Below are 18,817 nucleotides of genomic sequence, written 5' to 3' on the forward strand. Positions count from 1 at the left end.
GGTCACATGATCACAGCGTAGCTCCTCCCTCTGCTGAGAGCAGGGACTGTAGGATAGGGTTCACTTGTAATTGTTACCGGCGTACGGCGAAACTGGCCCGAGTGGGTGGAGTCAGCACTTATATTTAAACAGGCTACTCGTGCATAACAAGTGCAGCATTATATATTGATATCCAAATTATCGTATGACATCATCTGGCGACTTCTAGCGACTTTCTGAGCAGCCAATAGCTACTTTCCTTGGAAAAGAGTTGGCAGCTCTGCTCCCGGTGCGTAACTCTGCCCACACAGTGAACTAATGCTGATCTGAAGCCTGTCGAGGCTACAATAAATACACCTATCAAAACATATCTACTGTGTTTTATTGTTCCACTACTTACTTTTCATCATAGTGATAATGGGCACAATGATAGATAAAATTTGACAGTTGTCTTGTCCCACACTGTGCCACAGCAACACTAAATATAGCTATGTGTAATAAGAGAATTGAAGCAGACATTTAAAAGTAACTCAAAAGTTACTTTCCCTAGTATCTAATTACTTTTATTATGCAGTAATTGGTAAAGTAATTCAATTACTTTTTGAGAGAAGTAACTAGTAACTGTAACTAATCACAAATTTTCAGTAACCTGCCCAACACTGATGAAGATACACAGGGTTCCTACACTGGTCTGGAAAAGCATGGGGGAAAAAAATGTCGATTTCCAGGTCTTGATAAGTTTGGAATTGGCAGTGTGGAAGAATATTGTTTTAATGCAGGTAGGTGATTTTAGATCCTTGTCATTTCATATATTCTGATATTTGTTGTTGAGTTTGTAGGGGGCAAGATGATTATCTGCGTAAATCCTACTGAATACCAAAATCTTCAAATCAAATTAAGGAATTATGGTGTGGAAAAAAGTATGGAAGCTTGAAATTTAAATTCAAACAAGAACTCCATTAAAAACACCAGAGTACAAACCTTTACGAAAACAAAAAAAAAAAAAAAAATCTTTATTGTCAAAACACAAACGATTAAAAGTAGGTCGGCCATGACAGTGATTTAGCAGAGGAAACCAAGAGACATGCAACAGGACAACACAGGCTAGTCCGCTAAATACAGAGAGAAGATGGATTCAGAGACGAGATAGAAAAGCTAACTAGCAGACCCAGGAGCAGTTACGTCAAAATCCCTTCTGTCACAATCCAACCAGACAATCGGCAGAAGCCAATCAGACTGCCAGGATATTTATGTATAATAACGTGCAAGGTGAAGAAATAAGAGCCAGGGAGTGTTTTCCAAAAAGCCAGAAGTTCTAGAAATGTTAAGGAGTCATGAATTCTAACACTGAAAACTGTCAACTGTGAACCCATATCTTCCAAAAAAACAAGTATATGGGCAGAAATATGTGTCACTAGAAACTGAAATTTAATTATTACCTTAATTATTACCCCATGCTACACCCTGGTGGAAGGGTGTAGCATGGGCCAAGGAAGAAACCATTACATTTTGGAGCGGATCTGGATCCGACTCAGGAACAAGCAATAATAGCACGAACCTTGGCGGAGGTCTGCGCTCTCCGAGTGCCCTTCTAGTTTATTTTTCAATTTCAATTGCTCGACTAAAAAACTGAATTTGAATCACATAATTTGAATTTGTATTGTTTACCTTGAATAACTGCATTGGAAAACTGAATCTGAAGAGCATAAATTGAAATTGAATTTATTAGTTTGAAACTGAATTCCACTAAACCTGAAACTGAATGTAATATTATGAAATTGTATTAATTTGCTCTGAAACTGTATTCAGTTCTCACAATTCAAATTCAGTTATCGTAATTCAAATTCAGTTCTTGCCATTCAATTTCAGTTTACTGAGACACCCATCCTGGTCGTTGAGGAAGAGCAATCGAGTGCAGATTCACAGAACTCCTTTTCGGCCAATCAGCACCTACTATATGTTTTTGATCATTTCCTTCACTCCCATTGATCCGTGGACTTGATACACGTTGAAGAACGTTTCTTTCGATCATGGATTAAGTTTTCCTGAAGTGCCAATAAATCTCGGCTCTCCTGCACTCCAGGCTCGTCCAAAACAAACAGCTCAGGGTAAAAAGGATTTCAACTGCTAACTCACCCAGGTCTGGTAACAGAGGAAGCTACTATGCTAGCTTTAATACAGTATACATAGAAATAAGCACACCCGGGCTACATTCAACACACAAAACGTTGGGAGGCGTTTACGAAATGCACATCAGAGAAAGCCATCTTGTGTACAAACATGAGAGCAACGGTCGGGTTCAACTATCACGCTGAAGTCTAAAATTCCTCACCGTTTCGTTCACTAAGCAAAATTGCAAACGTCACTATGAACCACTGGAAATGTGCGATACACAGAGAGACAGTCTGCAGGCAAGAGGAATCATCAAATACTCCGCCGGATGCAAAATGCAATCAAAACGCGACGAAGCGTTGCTGCGTCTTGAACGTTGCCCGGGTAACATAAGCTAAAAATAATACAGCCTAGAAAACACACAGGTGGGTGAGCCCGCGTGTCCCGAGTTAAAACAAGGGAGTGGAACTGAAGATTATTTTCAACATAACCATAACCATCTCCTCCATCAACAGTAAAACCCAGTTGTGTTCAATATGGAGCACGTTTCTATTGAGCGATGCAGAGGTACGATCAGAGCAGGAAACCGTTTCCTCTACCAGCCGCGGTGGCGAGAGCGATCGCAGAACCAACAAGCCGCTTTCACCGCGTCACCAAGCCAACAAATTATTCAAAAACCTGTTAGCCGGTTACCTGCCAAAGTGGCTGGTAGAGCAGACAAATGTACAAACCACAGCCAACAATTGACCAATATTTGGCCGGCGGTCAATTCCCAGCCTGCTTACAATACAGTATTTCTCCCTTCTTTTACCCACAATACACAGCTGTAATACAGTATTTCGTTATGAACCAGAATCTGGTAAATGTACGTCAGTCCCAGTCTCAAACCAATGAAAGCGAAGTCGCACAGTAGTCGTAGTTTTGGTTAGACTGACCGTGAGTTCACATTGCGAGCAACGCGACAAACATGTCACTACAAGTTCATTTATTTCCCACAGAGCAGAGAAACTCCGATGTTGACGCTCAACAAGCTTGTCGGCCGAGAAAAGTCGCCACGGCTGAACCTTCCGCAGTCAGTCATCGGCAACAGCCAACCGGATTTCTGCGCTTGTTTTCCATCTGGCCATTCAAAGCTTCCCAGTAGCATTACGAAACGCAACGACTTGACTGTCCAAAGCTTTCTAGCCGCAGGCGGCAACGAAGATGTAATCGGATCCTCTTGCCCCGCCGACAATCGGTCAGAACAGAAACCCATCGACCGACTCGCTCGCAGTGTGAACAGCCTGCGCGATTTGACACAATTCAGAATCCGGCAGCAATTTGGTACCATTTCAAAACCATAACGCAACTCTGGCTCGACAACAGCAACAGGCAACCGTGAGTCATGGAGGGCCGAGAGTCTGCAGGTTTTCGTTCCGACCAAACGCCACAACAGCTGAACGACCTTCAACCAGAGTGGAGGAGCCACTCCGTGAACTCAGCTGCTGCAAAGTTTGGTTGACTCCCGGCCCTCCGTGGCTCGCGGTTCCCCTCCCCGTTGTTCAAGGTTTTGACGTCTCAGAGTCTGAGGGATCGTTTGTTGATCTCTGGGTGAGGAGGGCTGACACTTGACCCCGCCGTCCGCAGGTCAAAGGTCATCTCAAACACTGGTTGCTGAAGTGCAGAAGTGTTTGGTTTGAGACTGAGCCTTGGGACTTCCACTCCCAGTGGGTGCGTTCCTCAACCCTTAGTGGGCGAGCCAGTCGAACAGGTACAACACTGATTGCAAATACAATGAGAGAGAGAAGGACAATGACCATGTGGATCTTTACCTCCAATAGTGTTTGTGTGGAAAATTACAAACCAGCCAAATGCTGGTTTGCACTTGGAGTGGCTGTTGAGTCTGTACACTACCAGCCACTTTGGGAGGAAACCAACCAGGCTCTTTTCGTTTCCAAAAACCAGTTTGTCTGGGTAAAAAATATGCAACTGGCCTGAGAATTTTGGAATTGACCAGCCACAGTGGATGAAAGGCTTTGTTCCTGGCACACTGTCATGGTGCAAGATGACAACACCATGTAATTATATAATAATACAGGTTATGCTTAGGCAGGCGCCGCTTCACTTTTGCCGTTCATTTTATCAGGGGCAGTCGCCAGGGTGAAAACTTCCCACCAGTCACAAGCTCTTAAATCTTTTGTCTGGCCACTTTCTAGTTCAAATTCATGTTCACTTTGGCAGGTAACCAACCATCGTTTGGAGTTCATATTCTAAAAATTTATTCTGGCTGATTAAGTAGTGAAAGTGGTTGGTGAATGTTTGGAACTGACCAGCCTGCGGCCAAAAAAAAGCTTCTGTCCCGCCCATGTGACCGGCCGTCCAACTAACCCAACTAAGAGTAATGCAGTAAGAAAGCTAAACTGACCAACATATACCTTAAAATCTAGAACGCAGACGTGGTTGCACCCAAGTTTCAGGCGTTCTGCTAGGCGGGAAGTATGACAAATATTTTCTACCTAAAACCTTCCACCCAATGGGCCCAAAAACCTTTACTCATAAATCATTGGATTTTTATAAAATATAGACTTGTCCAACAGGTTTGTTAAAAAAAAAAAAAAAAAAAAAAAAAGAATACAATTTTTGAAAAGTAAGGGAAGTTCAAGGTCTGGGCTAAATTATTTCATGCAAGGATGGAAGGAGGGAAGCCAACAGCTGGTAAACACCAAAATTCACCAGCCTCTTTTACTTTTTGTACCTGTCAACTGGGTTTTCAGAATAGAGCAGAACCTCTGAGCACTGGCTGGTTACCTGCCAAAGCGTCAGGTAGGAAATGTACCAACCACAGCTTAAGACTGAGCAGCATTTGGCTGGTCTTCCTTCCATGTAAACTGTAACCCCTCCACCATCAATCTATCCATGTCAATGTGAAATGTACAGTTGTCATTTGGTGTTTGTGAGAGTTTCAAATGAAGTACAGCATTACGTCAGCAATAACGAGCACCCAGGTGGCACGAAGAGAAAAGATACTGAAAGAGATGGATGGTTTCTGTCCGTTTTGTTCGCTCCTCTTTAAAGCCCCATCCTCACCGTTCTCGTTCAACCCCCTTAACCCCCATTCGCCGTTTCACCCCCAAAAAGAAGTTCCCTCCGATGTATCCTGACCGGGAAGAAGTTTGTCCTCTGCTGGCCACAGTGGCTCGCACATATCAAAATCCACCGGCCACTTTCACTTTTTAGAATAGGACTTCTAAATGATGGCTGGTCGGCCGCCAAAGTGACTGGTAGGAGACAAACTTAGAGCCAAACATTCAGCTCGCTATTCACAGACATGAAGTGTTCAGACACATGGCTCGTGTTAAAGAGGTATCTTGACATTTTGCATTTTATTCTGGTCTTTCCCCAACACCAGTCACCGTGTGTGGGGAAACTTAAATGAATCGACACCTTCAATATAGTATTTCAACTGTCAGTATAGTCAAGCAGGTAGCTTGCAGCTAATGGTGCCATTGATTTCAAAGAGAAACACTAGCAACGCTAACAAGGAGGTTTTTTGTTTTGTTTTCAAGCCGGAATAAGGCACCAATTCCCATAATACAAGAAGTTCTTAGTGAGGAGGGGGAAAAAAAACAAATAAAAACAGGATATTAAGATCCAAACTGTCATCATACCCCTTTAAAATTCAGTTGAGATATGGGAGGGAGCAACTTTTTGAGGAGGCCACAGGAAACTTCTTTTTTCCCTCCATCTTCCAGCCACAGTGGCAGCGAAATCCCAACATTTACCAGCAAAGATTTCTACTCTCCAAATTAAGGTTGGTTCCCTGCCAAAGTGGCTGCAAGAGACATCCATTCACCAGCATTTATTTCATTTCCCACCCTGCCCCGCCCTCCCTCCCTCCCTTCTTTCTTTCTTTCCCTCTCTGCACCTCCTCCTCCTCCTCTCTAGTCTTTCTTCTCCTCCTCCTTCTTCTCCTCCTCCTCCGTGGGGTAGGAGTGCCAGGTGAGGCGCTCCTCGTAGAAGGAGATGACGACCTGGGGACATTTGACGTTGGCCTCCTTGGCCGGGACGAGGTCGGCCTCGTCCGAGTTCTTCCTGTTAACGGAGGGGAGAGGAGACGGAGAGGAGGAGAGGGAGAAAGGGGGAGAGAGAGAAAAAAAGAATGGAGAAAGAGGTAGAGAGAGAGAGAGAAGAGGCAAAGATAAGAGGGAGAAAGAAGAAAGAGGGGGGGGAGCGAGAAAGGGAGAGAGAGAAAAAGGGGGACAGAGGGGAGATGGATGGAGAGAAAAGAGGAAAGAAAGGGCAAGGAAGAGAGGAGAGAGGAAGAAAGGAGAAAAAGGAGATGGAGGGAAGACAGAAACAAAGAGGGGAGAGAAGGAGGAGAGGGAGGAGAGACAAAGAGGGCAGACGAGAGGGAGGAGGACATGAGGAAGGGGAGAGGGAGAGAAAAAAGGGAAGGGAAGGGAGAAAGGAGGGAAAGGGAGGAAGAGAGAGAGGACAGTGTTAGACTAAGACAATTAGCAACCTTTTTTTTATTTTTTTATTTACCTTTATTTATTCAGGGTGGTCAATTGAGAGCGGGTGCCCTCTTTTACAATGATGCCCTGATACAATACAATAACAATAAAGCATCACAGAGAAAAAGAAAAAAAAAAAAACAAAGAACAAAAAAACACAATATAACACAATATATAGAAAATACATAAAGCCATACATATACATACAACATAAAGCATCTTTGCAGATCAATAGAAACAGGAACACTCCACTGTTACCATGTCCTTCAATAAAAGCTTAAAATGACTGAGTGAAACCATCTGTTTTAGTTTCAGCAATTCCTGCAGCCTGTTCCACTTGTCTGGTGCATAAAAACTAAAAGCTAATTTCCCAAGTTCAGTGTTAATGAAGGGAGTTTCAAGAGTCAAATATTCCTGTGCACGTGTCTTATAAGAGAGAGATTTGAGCTTTAAAAGAGATGTAAGATATGAAGGTAACTTATTTAGTAATGCATTGTAAACAAAGAGGAACTGAATTTAAGACCAATTTAAAAAACAAAATAATAAACAAAAACTAGCCTGTTGCCGATCAGGAAAGTTGTGACACTATAAATTGGGCAGAATAAGAAAACAAGCATGTGATTGGCTCTTTGAGAAGGCGTGGCGGTCATGTCACATCTGTTCGAGTCAGTCCGCGGCTTCAATCAAGAAACTGAACTCCTGGCACAATATAAAAGAAGGCTACCTTAGGCTATATATTCATCAATAAACACAGAGCTGACGAGGCTGCAGAGCAACAGAACCCAGAGAAAAAAAGTCAGGCTAAAATACAGCCTCAAAACAGCAAGTCAGGGGAAAAGCTACACAGGTGGGGTCACGTTTTGACGCAGTATAATGGATTTAAATTGAACAACTATCGATCATTTGTTCGTTAAAAGATAAGTTAGTCCATTTTGGACTCATAAATATATAATGAGTCTCTTCCATCCCTGTAGTACTTGGACTCTAACAGTATTGTCTCCAGTCAGCTGTCAGTTGAAGCTGCAACAATGAGTCCAAACTGTTTGTCAAAATACCTCAAAGAAAGCCGTTTGTGTTTCCTCAGGAGAGTCGAGAGGAAACACGACTCAGTTCCTTCGTTACACAACTTTCACTAATCAGGAAATCACAGAACTATTTTCCTCTGCCGCAGCACAGACCGCTGTGGGGGGGGGTGAAAGGCGGTTCCTGGCGGAGTGATCTGGTTCTGGACGGTCGGGTCAGATCGTAAACAGTAGAGTTCGGTAGAAGACGATCCGCCGAGTGGAAACGGTCGGTCGTATCGTTTTCACAGACTGGATTTTTTGACATATTCTGACAAACAGTTTGGACTCATTGTTGCAGCAAGAGGCTTCAACTCACAGCTGACTGGAGACAAAACTGTCTGTGGGTCCAACAGCTACAGGAGGAAGAGACTAATTATATATAGGTCCAAATAACTTATCCTTTAACTTGAGAGAACATCGCGATCAAGATTAGGGTTGGGTACTGAAACCCGGTACCACTATGGCACCGGTTCCTATACGACCGGTACCTACCAGACTGAATTGCAATGCAGATTTCGGTAAAAAAGGTATTGGTTCAGGCACCGGTACCGTTTTAAAAGTATCGTGTTAGCACCAGTGTCGGAAAAGGCTTGGAATTTTGTCATTTTAGGCCACCGAATATTTTTAGGGCACAAAGGCCATTGAGTGAAATAAGAGGATTTGGAGCCTATAATCCTGTTAAGCCCGACGGACCCCCGGGTCCACCTCCGTGGCGTAGTTACGAAAAATCGCGATGGAAGATGGGCTATTTATAGAAGATATGAATGTTATACTGTTTTGAAAACATGGGGTCTTTAGCTTTCAGAATCCGTAAACAAATAGTATGTTGTCCAAACTATGTCTTATTACAAAGTATTTTACCAATAAAGTCGTACAAATATAAACATCGTAAATATAAGAGCAAGTTGTGATCAAAAGATCTGGGATAATTTTCTCGTCAGTCTACAATAACATGCTTGGTATTGCTGGAAACTAGAAATTCCGAGCTTTCCAATGACCCTAAACACACCACGATTGGAACGATACAACGTCTGGGAAACGTAGCAGTCAAACTTCACATTTTACAGTCACACTGACAAAAATCTATTTTTCTTGCCAAAATATTTCACCAAGGCTTATGTTATTTTCACCAAAAACGGCAGATTTTAGTTACTCACGTTTCTACCGTAAGTTTGAGACTGTTTCTATCGTTCTTATCGTGATCTTCCGGGGATTTTCCCCAGCCATTTCAGTCCAGACAGACTGGAGCTCTATGGTGGGAGCTCTGGCTCTGCGTCGCCATCTGGTGGCTGTATCGAAGTACTGACACCAATGAGCCTTACACCATTGGAGTCCTCTGACTCTGACAGTAGCAGGGCACAAATAACATGGTGGCCGTAGGGGCGTACGGGCATCACGGCCAGAGCGAGGGGCCACGACGAAAATTTGCAGTGAAATTCCTTCCCTGAACGATACTCATCCCTGATCAAGATATTGTTGAGAACGTGCCTCCAGAAAGGGGATTGTCCTGTCACCATCCAATTGTTTTCCTTTGTTTCTTTTATACTATATTTTCCATGATCCTTTAGTTTTCCTTTCCCTCTCCTTTTTATTTCCTTTATTTTTCTTTACTTTCTTTTTTTAACTGTTCTTGTATATTTATATATTCATCTATATTTCTAAAATGTATTTACAATGTATTAACTTATGTTTATTTGTTATAAAAAGAGCATCATATCATTGTATATGGGCATCTGTTGAAATGCTGAAATAAAGAGAAGTGAAAGAGTGAACAGTCAGACTCAGACTCACCACTTCATGAGGAACATCAGCTCTCCGCTGGAGTCCGTCGCTCCGATGATCCTCTCCGGCTGCAGGCCGCGCCCAAAACCCCGGGCCTTCTCACCCTGTGTGTGTGTGTGTGTGTGTGTGTGTGTGTGTGGGGGGGGGGGGGGGACACAAGAAAACAAACCAATCAGGACACAGGTCAACAGACGTGGGCGGGGCAACAAACTTCTGGCTGAGGCTCCTCCTCCTTTCCCCCCTTCCTCACCTCCTTCTTCCTCTTGATCCCTTCCCTCCCTCACCTCCTTCCTGAAGCTGCCTGCCTTCCCTCCCTCCCCTTCCTCCTCCCCTCACCTCCTCATTCCTCCCTTCCCTCCCTCCTCCATCCCTCACCTCCTTCTGCCTCTTGCTCCATTCCCTGCCTCACCCCCTTCTTCCTCTTGCTCCCTTTCCTCCCTCCCTCACCTTCCTCCTTGTTCCTGCCCCCCCTCAACTCCTCCTTCCTCCCTCCTCCTCCTTCCTCCATCACCTCCTCTTGCTCCCTTCCCTTCCCTCCTTCCCTCACCACCTCCTTCTTCTTCTTTCTCCCTCCCTCCCTTCATCCTTCCTCACCTCCTCCTTCTTCCACCCTCACCTCCTCTTGCTCCCTTCCCTTCCCTCCCTTCATCCTTCTTCCTTCCTCACCTCCTCCTTCTTCCTCTTGCTCCCTTTCTCCTCGGAGTCAGCCGAAGCCTCGCTGGCGGCTTTCCTCTTGCCCTCCCTCTTCTTCTCCTCCTTCTCTTTGTGTTTCTGCATGAACTCTGCAATCAGGTCGGGACAGTCCAAGTTGTCCTCCGGCTCCCACGTGTTGTCCTCACTGGACGGGGACACACACACACACACACACACACACACACACACACACACACACACACACACAGATGGATGTTGTATTAGCATCAATTCATGTTTAAGGAACATGAATTGTAAGCAGCATAGCATCAGGGGCGGCTGTGGCTCAGGAGGCAGAGCGGGTCGTCCACTAATCAGAAGGTTGGTGGTTCGATCCCCGGCTCCTCCAGTCCACATGTCAAAGTGTCCTTGGGCAAGATCCTGAACCCCAAATTGCTCCCGATGGTCGCGCCAGCACCCTGCGTGGTAGCTTGCCGCCATCGGTGTGTGAATGTGTGTGTGAATGGGTGAATGCAGGCATTGTAAAGCGCTTTGGATAAAAGCTCTATATAAATGCAGTCCATTTACCATTTTAGTTCCACCACAGGTTAGCAGCTTACTTCAGCTGCAGGTCTGTTTCTGTTTTTTTTTTTTTACTGTGTGTTCACCGACATTTCAGCAAGGTGAGCATCAGCATCTTTGTTCAGGCACTAAATTCTCTTACTCTTATTTTATATTTTAGTAATGCTTGTTTTTAAGTCCTTAAAAGGCCCTGGCACCATGTTGAGTGTACTGTGTTAACAAAAAAACCTTAAAATTCAAAATAACAATGGACCTGTAGTCCAAGGCTGCGTTCACACTCAGCATGTTCAGATCGGTTTCCCTGAACTCTGCAGTGTTTCCTCCTTCAGTTCAGTTGGTTTGTCCAGGTTGAGAAAGATGACCTTTGAACTCTGGTGGCACCAAATAACGGCACAGAGAGTCTCAGTCCTCAACAACAAGAGACAGGAGAACTGCATTAATCCAACCGCCTACAGGAAACCACACCGAAACGCAAAGAATTATGGGTAGAAGGAGATGGACTCAGTGCCTCATGCTTGGAAAGCCTAGCAGAACAAAATAAAGTCTGGGCTGATGCTCATTTTCAGCTGTTTATTCATGTGTTCTTAACTGGTATAAACACCACAGAAGAAGCTTGATAGCTACATTTACAGAGACTGGAATCAGATTTGTTTTGACCCTGAAATCTCTTAAACAGATTCATGCAAAACAGATTTCAGATGTCATGTGCCTGCTGTTTACAAGCACTGTTTGCATATACCGTATTTCCTCTAATATTGGCCCGGGCCTTTTTTTACCTCAGCTGCAGAGGGTACCAGGCCTTTATTGGAAGCAGGCTTATATTAGAGACAGGCCTTTATTTCTAATTCCCTCTGTTTGATAAGTATATTTGCTCATATTTTAGTACGAAGCCTCCTTGTTTTCTGATCTGCTTCTGTTGGGGTTCGTTAGGTATCCGTTTTTTTGTTACTGCGACGCATTACTGATAATTACGGTAATCAACGACGGCACGCTCCAGAGACTTCCTCCGGCCGAGCCGTCTTGTGGCATACCGCCACAAGACGGCGACCACGGCCCCGGACATTATCGGAGACCCGGTTTTTAATTAACTACCGGCCACTATTAGAGGAAATACGGTAGTTGGGCAATTTGAACCTAACCAAATACAGAAAAACATTTCCACTATGGTTGAGGCCAAACAGGACCCCACCCTAAATGTTTGTTTATTTACTTTGAACATGTAACAAAAAAAAAAAGAAAAACAAGAAGCCAAGAAAATCCATCAAATTAGCAAAAAAGAAAAAAATGCAAACATACGGTAAACTCATTTTAAATTCATTCATTACATTCGAAAAGGAGCAGGAAGAAACTTTTGTTCTGCCCCTTTCTCCAATTAAATAATAACTATATATTAAAACATTATTTTGTACATCTCATATTTTGTACATCTCAAATATTCGTACTTCTTATATTTGCACTTTGTTTTCTACATCTAAATCTACGGAGGAGGATTAGGGCCACGTGTGAAAAATGTATTTGAATTCTCAGATAAAAGTCAGAATTCTGAGTTCTGATTTTATTCTCACAATTCTGAGATTAATCTAAGAACTCAAATACAATTTTCATGTGGCCCTGATCCTCTTCTGTATAAAACAATCATCCCAGATTCATGAGTTGAGATGCGCAGACTAGAATGAGAGTGTAACTCGGGACAGTCCGGTACTCACTCTGAGAAACCTTTCCACTTCAGCAGAAACTCCACTCTGCCCTTCACCACGCGGCGCTCCAGAACCTTCTCCACCACATACTCCTCCTCTTCCTCCTCCTCCACCGCCGGCGCTCCCGTCGCCGGCGCCGCCGGCACCGCCGCTACCGCCGTCGCCGCCGCCACCGGCTGCTCCTCCTCCTCGGCCTTCTTCCCCTTCTTACCCACCGCGGTCGCCAGCTTGACTCCTGGTGAGGGCGCCTCTAGTGGCCGAGGGGAGAGACGCAGAGCGAGAATATGATCGAAAGGTTACAATAACTAATACTAGACTGATAATCAATAATCAGGGTTCCGGCACTTATTTGGCAATTCAACTCCAAAATGTTTCCATAACGTTTCCAGCTTTCAAACATCGATCACGTTTTGCTTTACGGTAGGGCTGCAACTAACCATTATTTTCATTGTTGATTAATCTGTCGATTATTTTCTCGATTAATCGATTAGTTGTTTGGTCTATAAAATGTCAGAAAATGGTGAAAAATGTGGATCAGTGTTTCCCAAAGCCCAAGATGACGTCCTCAAATGTCTTGTTTTGTCCACAACCCAAAGATATTCAGTTTACTGTCATAGAGGAGGAAAGAAACCAGGAAATATTCACATTTAAGAAGCTGGAATCAGAGAATTTTGACTTATTTTTCTTAAAAAATTACTCAGACCAATTAATCGATTATCAAAATAGTGGGCGATTCATTTAATAGTTGACAACTAATCGATTAATCGTTGCAGCTCTACTTTACGGGAACAAATTTTGTGTCATTATGTAAAATTTCAGGACTTTTACCAAACATTTCATATTTTACAATTTTCCAAAACATTTCCAGGCCTGAAAAACATATTTTCAAATTCAATAACTATTCCAGGATTGTCATGACTGTGGAACCTAGAGCTGAAACGATTTGTCAATTAATCTATTAGTCGATTGACAGAATATTAATCAATTATAATTTTGATAATCAACTAATCATTTTAGTCATTTATCAAGTAAAAAAACACCAAACATTTGCTGGTTCCAGCTTCACAATTTCTAAGATTTGCTGCTTTTCTGTTTCATATCGTTATAAAATTAATACTTTGGGTTTTTTGGTTGGTGAGAAATTTGAAGAATCACTTTGGAATCTGGGATCTTGTGATGGGAATTTGTTATTTTTGACATTTTATAGACTAAATGATTAATCACACTAGAAATAATCACCTCGTGGTTGTATGCCTCCACCAATAAACTTTGTTTTATCATTGCAAGGACAGTCTTTATTTATTGAACATATATAATTAATGTGATTATTAGGTCGACTTAAAGGATTTTGGTGTCTGCAAAAGTAAGTGACAGCACTTCCACCGTTTTTGTAGAATGACCCAAGATCATTTTCTCAGCTACAGTGGTAAGCAAAACATTATGATGTCACAGTGAAGTTGACCTTTGAACTTTTGGATATAAAATGTCATCACTTCATCATTTTATCCTATTAGACATTTGAGTGAAATTTTTGTCATAATTAGCATATGAATTCTTGAGTTATGGCCAAAAACGTCTTTTGTGAGGTCACAGTGACCTTGACCTTTGACCGCCAAATTCGAATCAGTTCATCCTTGAGTCCAAGTGGACGTTTGTGCCAAATTTGAAGAAATTCCCTCAAGGCGTTCCTGAGATATCGCGTTCACGAGAATGGGACGGACGGACGGACGGACAACCTGCAATAATGACCTGATCTTTTAATAGTTATCTTTATAGTTATCGTACTAGATGTTAGAACTGAACCATTAATCGAGAAAAAAAAAAAATGAAATGTGTAATTTCCAAATCTCAAAACCTGCAGTTAATTTCTTCAGAGAGAGTTTGGTCCAAACTGGATTTGTGAACAAGGAGTTTCAGAGCTGCAGGTAATCATTGGTCCATGAATCAAAACCTTTCAGACTCAAACTCAGTAAATCCTGCACACTGACACAGTACTTTTGTTTTTTTTTTAAACAAAATCGCTTTTCTTTAAACATTTATAAAGTGCGAAAAAATTCCTTTTAAATCGTTAAGTCTGACTGTGCAGAATTCTGTTTATTTCTGAGACACAAATCTCTCTAGCGATGCCATTGGCTGCTAGAATGTAAACAATTTAAAAATGCCTTTACAAAGTGCCAACCTGAAACCTGAGACGGGGGGGAAACAGAGGAGGGGTCGGCAGATAACGGGCTCCTCCATTCACAGGACAATGTTATCAGTCACTATGGAGATTCACACCGGCCACACATGCTGGGAAATCTCGGCCCGGTCTGGTAAGTTGGTCAACCCCGGCAGCCATTTTGGCAGGTAACCAAAAACCATCCGGAGTCCGTTGCAGTCGGCTGATAAAACGGTGAGAGTGGCCGGGGGACGCCGGGATTCACCGGCTGCTACGGGGAATCCCAGCAGCCCAAAGCACAGCGGGTTAGCAGGTTTATGAAGCCAACACATAAAAGGCAGCGATTCCCCCAAAATTCATTCACAATGTTGAGAATGGGCGGTGTGTGTTTTATCCTCATTCACACTTTTTTCCAAACAAGAACAGAACCAAATGCCACTAGAACCAAAACAGGGACTGGCCCAGAACCAAAAGCCCAAATTCTCCTCCAAACTACCACTACTAGGCAAAAATACAGCATCAACTAATGATTACTTTCATTATCGATAATTTTTTATTAATCGTTTAGTCTGTAAAATGTCAAAAATAAAGACAAATGCCCATCACAGTTCCCAAAGCGATTCTTCACGTCTTCCTCAGTCTGACCAGCAGCCAAAAAACAACAAAGTATTAATTTTATAATGATATGAAATGGAGAAAAGCAGCAAATCTCTGAAGCTGTAACCAGCAAATGTTTGATATTTTTTGACTGAATCGATTAATCGACTAATCATTTAAACACTAATCAACACCAGCATAACTTAACTCAGCAGAAAGGCCAGTGGCTCTTGGGGGTCTGAGAGAAGGCCAACAAGCGGTCTTAAAATTAAGGTAATTAAAATATAAAAACATAATTCTAACCACCATTTCCTTGATTTAGAAAATCTAGCAACAGTGCTTTGCATAGTCATTTTTAAAGCTGAGATATTTCAGAGATTCACATGACTATATACTGTAATTTTTAACAAAATCACTTTTCTTTAAACAATTTTACAATTCAAAAAAAATGTATGACAAAAAAAACTTGTGATGATATGAATCAGTTTAAATCACAATTGCAATATTCTGTCAAATACTCGCAATTTGATTTTTTGTAACCTGGAGCCCTGCTGACAGAACCTGGGGGTTCTCCAACAGGTTGACAGAACCTGGGGGTTCTCCAACAGGCTGAGAGAACCTGGGGGTTCTCCAACAGGCTGAGAGAACCTGGGGGTTCTCCAACAGGTTGACAGAACCTGGGGGTTCTCCAACAGGTTGACAGAACCTGGGGGTTCTCCAAAAGGCTGAAAGAACCTGGGGGTTCTCCAACAGGTTGACAGAACCTGGGGGTTCTCCAACAGGTTGACAGAACCTGGGGGTTCTCCAACAGGGTGAGAGAACCTGGGGGTTCTCCAAAAGGCTGAAAGAACCTGGGGGTTCTCCAACAGGCTGAGAGAACCTGGGGGTTCTCCAACAGGCTGAGAGAACCTGGGGGTTCTCCAACAGGTTGACAGAACCTGTTTGGGGAGCATGAATGAAAAACTCTCTTCACTGCTACAGGCTTCCTACACATTTTCACTGAGGAAATTCAAACAATTTCCCAAAGTTTTCTCCATGACCCCGTTTCAAATTTACATTCCCCAATTATAGCGAGGCTGAAATAAAAAAATGTAAACGCCGTAGACAACAGTGACATTTATCAGTAGTGCGTAATTAATTAATCTACAGACAAGAAGGCTTTACTCAGAACATTTAATAACTTCTCCCAAAATCTTTTCTGCCTTTTTTCATTTTCCTTAACTTCTCCGGAGGCCTGGAAAAATCTATTTTAAAATTCCATGACTTTTCCAGTTTTTCCTGGAGCAAAACACCAAGGTGCCTCTGAACAAGGCAGCTCCCTGCGTGAATGTGAAACAGGGCTGAAAACTAGCATGTGTGCTCAAGTCCAATGTCCCGCATGAATAAAAGGTTAAAAACTAGCGATGGGACGATCTGCTCATCTCGCGATACGATTCGCTACACGATCTGACGTTCAGGATTCAACACAACCAGGATACGATGTGATCAATAAAAGTTCAGTGACAACAAAGTCTGACTGTGCAGAATTCTGTTTATTTCTGAGACACAAAACTTTCTAGTCACAGCATTGGCTGCTAGAATGTAAACAATTTTAAAATGTCGTTACAAAGTGACAATAATATAATTTGGATGGCGAGCTTGTGCAACTGTGATGGTCAAGAGTCTCATTAGTGATTACTACAGCAGAATAACATGGAGCTGATATCACCATTCATTTTTCTGCCCCACGATACACAGGATATTGTCACATTTTTGTATTGCGATATATTGAATTTGTATACATCGTCCCATCCCCATTAAAAACAGTAAATCGTGCTCTTGTATCAACATCCTTATCTCACCTTACTGGACTACAATAACCAGCATGCTTACACAACAACAGATTTCTTACAGTCCTAGTGGATGGTCATAAAATTAAGTTGATGGGTAATTAATCAAGGATGCCATTTCTCTGAATGGCAATCTATCTCCAAGAAAGTACACCGAGAAACCAAACCCCTGAATTTTTTTTTTATCCCTGCAACGTCCTTAATGTCTCCATTACATAAACATTAATTATCCATTAACAATAACATAGCTTTAAAAAGAAAACTACGGGTTACTATGGGTTTTTAATTGATCTATTCATGGGTTTGTTTATACCTTTTGTGCATGGTTTACAGGCTTATTAATGAGTTCCTGTCTCCCTGATTTATTAAATTATATTACAAAGTGAAAAATAAAGGGGGTGTTTAAAAGGGGGGGGTTATGGAGTCTCCTCCATAAATAACACCCTTAACTAATTTTAAAGGCGATTTTTGCATGAATAAAGGGGTGAATTGATGTAAAATAAAGTAAAAGTAAGGTTATTTGAAGACCCGTTTAGTTTCCCCGCGTTCATTTCTCCATCGAGACTAAACTGCAACGACCCCGGTCCGGTGGCTAACGTGGCCCCGGTTCATTCCTACGTTGTGTGCGTCCACTGTGTCTTTTTAACCACCGTATATTTCACGGATTTTAGCCGAGAGGGAGAAAAACGCCCCCCTCCATGTTGCCCCGATCACAGCAGCGGACAACAGGCGCTGCTGCAGCCGCTTAAAAACAGTCACTGCGGTACGAGCACACAGACACACAGATGTAATAAAAACACATGCAATGCTGAAATTACAACGGTTAGAAATCTATCTCCTCATTGCAAACAACGCCGACTTTCTCGTTGCGCTATTTTACAAGAAACTGAAGCGTCGAGGCTGGCTGGCTGGCTAGCAGCGGAGACGAACCGTTTTCAAACCCATGCCTTCACACAACCAGCCTCCCTGCTTGTCGGGGTGCTAAAAACCCCCCGAGTTGAGTGGGCACACAAAGGAAACCCGGACCGCTTCGTCTCGTTTAAATGTATCTCAAAAGGAGTGCATTTCTGTTGAAGCTGGGAAGCTCAGAAACCAGGCAGCTGCTGTGTTTCTGCTGGCCTGCCCCCCCCCCCCCCTGCAACCAGAGGGCAACATGGCTGGCTTGTTTTAGCCCCAGCAGCTAGCGCGAGCCTTACCTTTACAAAAGAACGGGCTTCGGAGCGGGTGTTTGGGCTAACGTTAACGTTAGGCCCGGTGGAAAACGCGGTGATTTGAGCGTGTGTTGTGGACGAATACCGGGACGAAGGTGCACCAACCGCGACAGAAACCCACTGCCGAGGCGGACTGGGCTGCTCGGGACCGTGTTCGCCTCACTGTGCTGCGGGATGAATCGCACAATAGCTTCGGCGTCGCTAACAACCAACGCGGATAATGCCGCTGCTGCTCTGCCCGCCAACAACACCGCCGAACGTGACGTCAGAGTACAGCGGCGGGCGAGGCATTGTGGGAGATGAAGTCTTGGGCAGTTGCAGCAGCAAACGGTAAAAGGATACAGTAAAAAAAAAAAAATAATAATTATAAGAATAGAAGAAGTAGGGATTACATGATTAAGAGGGTGCGTAAAACAGTAGCAGTAGAATTTACTGGGAAAAAAGAGAGCATGAAATATGAATTAAAGTTATAATATTTTCATATAACTAAATGCTCTCCATCGCTGACTGATATAACACAGCAGTGATCCAACCTATATCCATGTTCATAAATCAGCGGGTGTCTGGTAGCTCTTTCCTGCCACACAGGAAGTGATGTGTTTTATATTTCCGGTTTGTTTGGCATCAACCGGAGAAGAAGAACTGGGTAGTTTACATGAGCAGCGATAGCCACCATGGCT

General features: G+C 43.1%; 1 protein-coding gene across 1 annotated transcript; it reads right to left on the reverse strand.

Moving 5' to 3' along the window:
• Window positions 1-5,989: 5,989 nt before the first annotated feature.
• On the reverse strand, window positions 5,990-18,428 carry LOC139664632 (chromobox protein homolog 1-like). Its single transcript, XM_071543539.1, has 8 exons — window positions 18,347-18,428; window positions 15,878-16,006; window positions 15,638-15,774; window positions 14,522-14,528; window positions 12,352-12,592; window positions 10,097-10,268; window positions 9,440-9,528; window positions 5,990-6,162 (listed from the first exon to the last, which is right to left on the reverse strand). Exons 1-8 carry the CDS (start codon window positions 18,426-18,428, stop codon window positions 6,012-6,014), a joined length of 1,008 nt encoding a protein of 335 aa, XP_071399640.1. The 3' UTR covers window positions 5,990-6,011.
• Between the last annotated feature and the right edge of the window lie 389 nt (window positions 18,429-18,817).

The sequence above is a fragment of the Centroberyx affinis genome, unplaced genomic scaffold, assembly GCF_046629955.1.
Source record: "Centroberyx affinis isolate AG114_WGS23_722 - 3 ecotype Tasmania unplaced genomic scaffold, CSIRO-AGI_Caff_v1 ptg004342l_1, whole genome shotgun sequence".
Lineage (NCBI taxonomy): Eukaryota > Metazoa > Chordata > Actinopteri > Beryciformes > Berycidae > Centroberyx > Centroberyx affinis.